The sequence below is a fragment of the Lepidochelys olivacea genome (assembly GCF_965140295.1).
Source record: "Lepidochelys olivacea isolate rLepOli2 genome assembly, chromosome: 1".
In the NCBI taxonomy this organism is placed as follows: Eukaryota; Metazoa; Chordata; order Testudines; family Cheloniidae; genus Lepidochelys; species Lepidochelys olivacea.
The window spans coordinates 265363064-265372702 of NC_140411.1; the positions used below are offsets into that span (position 1 = coordinate 265363064).

At 45.9% G+C, this 9639-nt stretch overlaps 1 protein-coding gene across 1 annotated transcript; it reads right to left on the reverse strand.

The window, feature by feature from the left end:
- Positions 1-2964: 2964 nt before the first annotated feature.
- Positions 2965-7564, reverse strand: APOLD1 (apolipoprotein L domain containing 1). Its single transcript, XM_084617533.1, has 2 exons — positions 7428-7564; positions 2965-4629 (listed from the first exon to the last, which is right to left on the reverse strand). The coding sequence occupies exon 2, from the start codon at positions 4623-4625 to the stop codon at positions 3885-3887; it is 741 nt and encodes a 246-aa protein (XP_084473659.1). The 5' UTR covers positions 4626-4629; positions 7428-7564; the 3' UTR covers positions 2965-3884.
- Positions 7565-9639: the final 2075 nt, after the last annotated feature.

A 9639-nucleotide genomic window follows, 5' to 3' on the forward strand; every position in this document is an offset into this window, starting at 1 on the left:
GTCTGGTGTCTTGGCCAAAGTCCAGGTTGTGTAATTCTAGTTTGCCTGAAAATGAGGGGACAGATCACTTGATGATTACCTGTTTTGTTCATTCCCTCTGGGGCACCTGGCATTGGCCACTGTCGGAAGACAAGATACTGGGCTAGATGGACCTTTGATCTGACCCAGTATGGCTATTCTTACACTCTAAGATTTCTTTTGATAAAAGTCTTACTTCCTGTCCTAACATGTTGGATAGAGTTGATGTGTAGTTAAACATGTGCAACTTTCCATGTTTATGGGTACTGTAAGTAAAACTTTTTGTAAAGCACTTTGTGATTACTGAGGGTGAAAGGGGTTAAACTAAATGTAAAAATATTAGTATTTAGTATTAGATATTGGGTATGAGTTTGAGACCTTCTGAGGAGACCACAGTCCTATGAGTCTGAATGTGCACACCGTGACTGGAAGAAACCAAATCCAAAAGTACATGGACATTTTGCCTGAGTAAAGATTGAATTAAGACAGAAGTTTCTGCCTGCCTGGCTGAACATGGAAGTGAACCCTTTGACTGGATCTCAGCTTCTAGGCAGCTGATTGAAACTATGTTCCTGGGAAATTGGGAAAGGGGAGGGGAGGGCAGGAAAAAAAGCAATTTATCTGTATTATTATTGCCACCCAAATAATGAAATGAGTTGGAAAACAGAGTCAGCCTTTCAATGATTTATTTACCATGAAACAAAACACCACCCATGATTAAGGGTATGTTTTAGTCATGGGTATTTTTAGGAAAAGTCATGGACAGGTCATGGGCAGTAAACAAAAATTCACGGCCGTGACCTGTCCATGACTTGTACTATATACCCCGACTAAATCTTGGGAGTGCCGAGGGTGCTCGTGTGGGTGTGTGGGTGCTTGGGGGGAGCGAACCAGGGGCGCTGTGGGTGACTGGGGGCCCTGCAGGTGTTGGGGGGGCAGTCCGGGGGGCTCAGCAAGTGCTGGGGGAGTGGTCCGGGGGTCATCATGGGTGTTGGGGTGGGGTGGGGGAGGAGTTGGCAGGGCTGGCAGGCTCCCTACCCACATGTCCCTCCCTAAGCTCGTAGCTCCGTGCGCTGCCAGCTCCGCAGTTCCCATTGGCTGGGAACCAATGGGAGCTGTGGGGGTGGTGCCTGCGGGAGGAGGCAGCGCTTGGAGCTAGGAGCTGAGGGAGGAACATGTGGACAAGGTAAGCGCCGTCCAGAGCCTTCACCTCTTCCCGCGCCCCAACTCACAGCCCTGAACCCTCTCCCATACCCAAACTCCTCCTTTTGCTGTTTGGGTGGCGGGGGACGGTGGCCTAAGACTGCCCCGGCAGTGGCAGGTGTGACTGGTCCAGGGGTTGCCTGAGCTGCTTGGGCAGCCCTGGAGCCAGCACACTGGCCGCTGCAGAAGTCATGGAGGTCATGGAAAGTCACGGAATCCATGACTTCCACGACCTCTGTGACAAACTTGCAGCCTTGCTCATGATGAATATTGAAAAGAAAGGGAGAAGCTGTGACCAGTTTGGCTGGTCTCTTCTAGCTGATCTTCCTGTGCTCTCTGGTCTGAATTGTAGGTTGCTGTGTGTCTAGGGCTGGCCTTAGCTGGCCAGGAGTTAGTTGTGGGGTATTGCTTTGCTTGAGCAATGTTAGAGATCACACAATACATCTGCACTCACACCGAGATAAAACACTTTCGCTCACATGCAATCCACAGGGCCATTTTCATGTGGTCAGAGACATGCGCAAACAGCACTCACGTAGGTAGATGGGTACTCACACAAGTGGAGGTGTGCACACACTTGTACACCCATTACTTACATGGTATGGATATGCTGGACTGATGGTTGAGATCACATACACACACAATACACCCACCCTTCACACCTCCCACCCCAAATATACACAACACTTCTAGTACTGGGTCTTTATTTAATGTCCGGTAGCCAGAAAGGCAGCAGGCACCCAACACTGGGGTATGGATGTGGTAGAATATCAGAGATCACACACATACAGAAATACATATACACTGACACAAAATAGCTTCATATTCATTTCATTGAATCAGCGTCGCATCGGAGTCATTACTCGTGTGTGGTGATCATTCTCGGATGTGAGATGCTCTCAGTGACTGCTGCTTTTGTTTTCTTAAAGTACATAAAATCACATGTTCCAAGAACGTGGGAGGGGCAGAAAACAAGGACAAAAATTCAAACTTTGCTACTCTGGCTTGTCTCTCCTCCCCCCCCCCCCAAGAGTTTCCTCAGTGCTTCATACATTTAAATCCTCCTCTTTAGGTCATTTTTTCATCCCTGCACTATGATTCTGAAGTTGCTCCTGTTTAGCTAGTTCTGCATGTGGGACTGAAAATGTACCTAGACCTAAGCCTTTTTCCTACTAATCTAAAGCTAGCTTCCAAGTCCTCTCTCCTACACCTATCTTAGGTACTTATATGGCCCCCACCACCTCAATGTGTAAGCAGTTCACAATATGTAAAGTATTGAGTGCACCATACCCCGGGGGAGGGGGTGGTGGTGGTAAGGAAGTGCTATTATTCCCATTTTACAGATGGGGAATGGAGGCACAGAGGGGCCAAGTGACTTGCCCAGAGTCACACAAGAACTCTGGGGCAGAGCAGGGTCTCTTCTAAGTGCTAGGCTAGTGCCCTAATCCCTGGACCACCCATCTCTTCTACATCACTCTCTGTCATGAATACCGATATACATCCCAACCGCAGACTCCTCCACAGCACTCGCTAACAGTGTATTGCTGTCTCATGAGACCTGCCACCTTCACACTGATATCCCAAGACGCCTAACTATTTACATCTCTACCTATCAAATCCTGTTCCACATCTCACAACTGGAACCTCCTTTTTGCCTGAGGAACTGTCACTGTCCTCTACATATTTCAAGAGGCGAGTCCTCCTCTTAGGGAATTTGCCCCCCCCTCCACTTTTTCCCCCTCCCATTCCGAGAGCTGTACTTGGTTTCCTGCAATCTACATGTTTTGTACCTATTTGAATTCAGACAATTATCTCCCTTTTTGATAGGGTGTTGCACTGGCTGGTGAGTGAATAGGAGACTTTCCATCAGACTCTAGCACTGACTTGCTTTGCCCTGTGGAATGCTTCCCTCTGGGTTGGAAGCCATTATTTTTAACATCTTCTTAAACATTTTTTCTTTTTTTAAATACAATTCTAAAAGCTTAAAATAACTCTATACAAATAAATAGGAAAAAATGTATCACAATTTCCACTTTGTCCCACAGCACATGGCAAGGAAAATATTTCTCTACACGGGATAGAATACTTTTTGGTGCATAGCTCCTACTGAGATATTGTGTGTGCTATACCGCCATCTAGTGGATATAGTTTGTCACATCTCTGGCCACTTAAGTAGGAAATTTGTGGGTGCTAGATATTAGAATAGATCTCACTCCCTTTACCTCTATGAGAAGAAGAATTCACAGGTTATTTACAACCAGGGAGCAAGACCAGGCAAGGAGTCTTTGGATCTAACTCCAGACCCATTCCTCTCTGACATCAGGGAGCGGCACCAGATAGGAGCCAAGGAAATTTGGGCAGATTAACCTTTAATCCAGCATTTACCCAGCTGGTCTTCCACTAAATGTAGGCTCTGGAGTCGTTCCTGTCATTTATCCTACAGGCTAGATCTCCATCATGACCTCAGATTTTAGTTCAGTGCTGCAGGGAGGTAAAAGCATAAACTCCCTTTTAGGGACATGCTTGCTGTCATATTTAAATCAGAACCTTGTAACTTGTTCCCAGCTGTGGGGATGGGTGCCACAAATGCTTGTAAAAATAACAACAGTAATAAAAATAGTGAATAATGCAGCATCTCTAATAACACTCTTAGTTTGGCTGTTTCAGCTGGATGTTCCCTGAGGTTTGACAGTGATCCTGGCACTTGAGCTGGGATTTCTTGTGTTGGAGGAAAGTTCTACTCTGGATTCTAAGAGTTCACAAACTTCGTCCATTGCTCTGATGCAGGACTCAAGGTTTTCAGCCAGTTTCTGGATTTTTGCCTTTAGCACAGCTTGGCTCACCTTTGTGACCTCCCTCGTGTACTCTGGCACAAGAAAGTTGCGCGAACCGTAGAATACCATGAAGCAGAGGGAATTGTACAGCGAGATGGAAGCGTTTTTCTCTGACTGGAGCAAGAGGGGGTCCATTGGGCCCTGTCCACGGTGGAGGAATTCTAGGCAGCTCAGGATTTCCCTCATCTGGTTCTGACAGTTCACTGCGATCTCCTGCACCCTTCTCAGTTCCCTGGAGTTAGAGAGTACTAAGGAGAGATCGGAAGTGACATTGACAGCCCCACCGGCAGAGGCTACGCCCAGCCCCACAGCAGAAGCCAGGAGAGATGCTCCTAAAGTGGCAGGGCTCAAGGAGAGCCCCACGATGGCTGTGATTGCTCCTACTGCACTCAGGGAACTCCCGGTGATGTTTGCAATCAGGGATCGCCTGCGCAGCTTGTTGATGTTACGTGCAATCTCGCGAAGCTTCCTGATCTGGCCATGCAGTCTGCTTCTCTGATTCAGCAGCAGCATTTGGAAGTGGCGTGTAGGGTCCAGTGCTGTAGGAAAGGTTATAGCACTTCTCTCCATGGCCCTGTCAGGAAATACAAACAGATGGGCTTTACTCAGCCGGTCAGTCTTAGGAGTGTGTGTTTGAGGATTGGTTCAAGGCCCTGTCTGCTATATCAAGGTAGTGCAGATACCAGGGAGGTGAATCTCAGGCACTTCTTCCTCGATGGAGATCCTATGGGATTTATCCTGGGTCCTTTCTATTTAAAGGTGGCAAATACAGAGACTGATGAGGTGAAGCCTAGAGGGGTAATCCCTAGGACATGGATTCTCAGTGGAGGTCAGGTTCCCCATGGGGAGTTGCAAACATGTTTCAGGAGGGTCCTGCATCCATCATCTTTTTCTTTAAGGTTAGTTGGGAGTCAGATCCTGAAACATTTTTCTATTGTCACTGTATGGAAAATGTTGAGAACCAGGTTTCTAGGGTGAATTTGAATGGGAAGATAGTAGAATAAATGATTAAACAATCAATTTGTAAGCACTTAGAGGATAATAAGGTGATAAGTAATAGCCAACATGGATTTGTCAAGAACAAATCAGGCAAAACCAATTTAATTTCCTACTTTGACAGGATTACTGGCCTAGTGGATGGGGGGAAGCTGTAGACAGGATATATCTTGATTTTAGTAAAGCTTTTGATACAGTCCCACATGACATTCTTCAAATACGTTAAGGACTGTAATAAAGAGGATAGTAAGTGATTATTTTCCAGGTCGCCTGGAGGTAGGACAAGACCTAATGGATTTATTCTGCCGCAAGAGTGATTGAGGGTAGATATTAGGAAAATCTTTCTAATTATAAGGATAGTTAAGTCCTGTAACAGGCTTCCAAGGGAGGTTGTGGAATCCCTATCATTGGAGGTTTTTAAGAACAGGCTGGACAAATACCTTTCAGGGATGGTCTAGGTTTACTTAGTCCTGACTCAGTGTGGGGGGGCTGGACTTGGTGACCTCTTTTCAGGCTGTGAGCCTTGTGTGATCATTACTTCACTACCGGTGCCCTGTACTTAGCTTAAGGGAAAAGTGCAACAATCTAATGATAATGCCTAGCTCTTTATAAAGCACTTTTCATAGTTGCTCTCAAATCGCTTTCAAAAGTATCGTTATCCCCATTTTACGGATAGGTAAACTGAGGCACAGAATGACATGACTTGCCCAAGGTCACACAGCAGCAGAGCTGGGAAGAGAAGCAGATCTCCTGAGTCCCAATGCAGTGGCCACACAGCCTCCCTAGCTAAAGCAGCTTTGCAAAGGAGCTACAAATGTGTGTACACTGCAGCCAGCGGTGTGATTGCAGCATGTGTAGCTATCCCTGAGCTAGCTTTAATCTAGCAATGGTGAGTACCAATAGCGGTGAAGTTGTGGCAGGATGTACTTCAGCACGAGCTGTACAAATCTGCCCAAGATCTGGGGTATTACTTGGGCAGCTAGTCCGTGCTGAAATCCATGCTGCCGCGCCTTCAGTGCTATTCGTACTTGCACTAGCTAGATTAAAGCTTGCTCTGGTATATCTATACGACCTGCAACCACATCTCACATCTACAGTGCAAGAAGTTCTCAGGACAAATTATTTAGTGGCCTCAGAGTGCGGCCCCCGACTCTTGCTGGTGACCGCTCTCACACTTTCCCCTGAAATACTTAATTAGCGTTAGGAAAAACAAATAAATATGCACATATACACGTCCAAATCATTGTAATTTATTTATTGCTAGCTAGCAAGTCTGCTGTGAAAAGTGGTATTAACAAACATACAAGTATCATTTGTCATAGCAGACTTACTCAGCCCCAAGAAGTCTGGGGACAAATTAAGCCCTGGATGTGGGATCGGGAGAGGCAACAGGGCCCAGGGGCAATGGCGGGGGGGAGTGTTGGCCAGGGGAGGAGGCGGGGGGGAGGGGGGCTGGAGCCTAAAATCCCGTGGCTGGTGCCCAAAGCCTTGTGGCAGGAGCCTGCCTTCCCTGCCACCCCTGGGCTGAAGCCCAAATCCTGAGCCCCACCACCCCTGGGAAAGTGGGGAACTCACCGGCTTCCCAACTCTTGCTAGAAGCCCCAGCAACCAAGGCTGTCCATTGAGGACACCAGGGATGGGGAGGGGGCACTGGTTTCCCCCTCCCCAATCACTGCCCAGGCGGCTGTAGCCACAAGAAGAGCCCCTGGTGGCCACATGGAGGCCACATTTGATAAACACTGGAGATAGACCCTTAGAGGTTGTTTCCTGTCTGATACAATTTCATGTGGAAAGACAGGCAGCCACTAGAGTGCCAGAGGATGAAAGATTTCTGTGGCAGGGATCCTAACCCACCCCAACTCTAGAAGACACAGGTAACCAAATCAACGCATTAACACTATTCTCAACCACCGTTCCTGTCCCCTAAACTGGTACAGATGATAAGCACTGAGCCAAACGTTTGCGCAGAACATAATCTGATATGATGATAATATATAAGAAATCAATTCTGGTAGCCCCTTAATCATTTGTGCGACTGATTTTCTTGCTGAGAAAATGAACATTTTTCTAAAAAGAAAACTGCAGTTGCACAGACACTACTAGTAAAATAATAATTTTAAATATAGCCCCCTCCATTCCAGGCTTCCCTGGGGTCTCTCCCAATTTACAGGGAGAACAGAATCTTCAGCCGTTCTCTCCCTCCCCCAGTTTTCAGAAAAAAGTTCCCTATGTAATTAATTATTTAAATAATAATAATGATTAATATAATTAATAATAGAGATGTGTCTGAAACAGACCAAAAACGTTTCTGGGCAGAATACTGTTTCCTAATCAAGGGTGCTGAAGGGGTCCCAAGGAATAATATTTCCAACTTACCTTTTGTTTCCAGCAAGTCTCACCAAGGACAAATTTTATGCTGTTTCTGGATGAACCCAATTTATAGTTCCCACGAACCAATTGCTGCAGTGGGAATGCTTTGCCTCATAGTGGGAGTCTGCCATTTCCTGCCCCCCTCGTCCAGAAGGATGTGACACACTGGAAAGTGACCTGGAGACAGTGCAGCACACATCATGTTCAGGAAATGATCCCGTCAAATGAACATTGTGTGTTCGCTTTTCCTGAAGTGCAGAAAAAAAAATCCGACTATTCCTGGCTCTGAATGAGAGCAGTCATCCTCTTAGGGGAATCACTGCCCTTCCTCCCCTTTAAATAGCTAGTGACTTTATCTAGTACTACACCGAATGAGATGAGTGCTAGCCAGTCAGCTTGCTGGATGAGTGAACCCTCATGTGCTTGTAACAAATAAGGAATAAATAAAATACACTTTCAACCAATCAGTTTATTCGCTAAGCCTAGTGTACTTTTAAAAACTGAACTCTGATGGAGATCCTAGTTCCTGACTGGCTGGAGCACACACACAACATGATAGAATCACTGGCCTACACCAGGGAAGCTGTCATCGGTGGTAAGCAATCGGTGTAGCTGCACCAGTGCTGACTCTTGAGTGTAGACAGGATCATGCAGAGGTTTGTAGTGACTGAGCTAATAGAGGTTTATCCCTTGTCCTGACTTTGTTCTGTTTACAGTCCTTACCTGTTGTGTCATATTGAATTGAGGCTGTACATTCCTCAGGGTAGGGACTGTATTTATATTTCCTTTTGTTAGGTGCCTAGCATGGTATTGGACGTTCAAATAATTTGTGACCAGAATGAGGGGTGCATTTGCTGGATAAATTAGTCATAATGAATTAGTCACCAAGCTCTAGTTCTAACACACCCTCTGGCCTGCCTTTAGACAAGCGACGTTGGCAAAGTCCTGGGTGTGCCATATTTTTCCCGGGAAAGTGCATATTCCAGGAGAGGGCCACCTCAGTGGCATTCTTTGTATTATTGACCATGTCAGTGACCAAACCCCAAGTGTAAGCTGAAAATCTTCTTGTAGTAGCCAGCTATCTACCTATGCACACAGGATGGCCTTTTAGTTAGTTGGCAGGTGGTCTCTCACCAGAAGTGTTATAAATAATCAGAGCTGAGGATATGTTTGTTGGTGTGAAGGTTTGCATGGCACTGAGGATGGGAGGATGGATGTGGCTGAGGAGATGGTGGAGAAGACAGAACAAACATTGAACAGCTACAGGTGACCCCTGCCGATAGTGGTGGTGGGGGTGGGCGGAGTGATGGCAGCGGCTTCAGCAGTGTTACTGAGCATGCTCAGTCCGTGTGAGCATGCTCAGTACAAGCCAAGCAGCAAACCTGCCCCCCCCACCCCCGCGTCTCCTCTGGACTATCACCATTCATACAACAAAGTGCTGTTAAGGACAAGTATACTGGAAGTACTGACCTAGATATCTGTGATTAAATGAACCACAGCATGTTTCATTTGTAGAGCTGATTGGATTCCAGCCCCCACCAATGGAAAAATTTGACTTTTCAAAAATCTCAAAACTGAAAAAAAAATGACCAGCCCTATACATTTGGTTTGCAACCTCTCTTGCAGAACCTAAAACTTGATGAGGACTGGTGTACTGCTCTGAGCACAGGGCTAGGAACCAGGAATGTCTGAGTGTTAATTCTGACTCTGTTGCTGGGACAAGTCAAGTATCCTCTTGGACTCATGTGCCTCCTCTGTAAAATGGTAAGAATATTTATCAACATCACCCAGCTGATGTGAAGATTCATTAATTTGTATTTGTCCCATGCTTTGAAGATGAAAAATGCCAGGTAAGTGACAAAAATATTTTGTTGGGGAAGAGAATGTGCACAAATGCAGCTGTGAATGGAATGTTGTATTGGGGCTTCAAATACGTTACCAGCTTCTGGGGCTTTGACAGGCCAAAAGGGTGTGTTTTTCAATTGTATTTGCTCAATTGAATTAGCGTAACACAACTAAAAACCCTCTAAAATTCTTGTACGGCTACATTAGGAAAATGGTTGAGTTGTTTAAAACATGCTAGCTAATACCTTTTCAAAGCCAAGATCTAGTCTACACTACAAAAGTTTGCTGGTATAACTATACAGATATAATCCGCCTAGCATAGGTGTAGTTTATACTGTACCTGCAAAAGAGGGCTTTTGCCAATATGACTTTT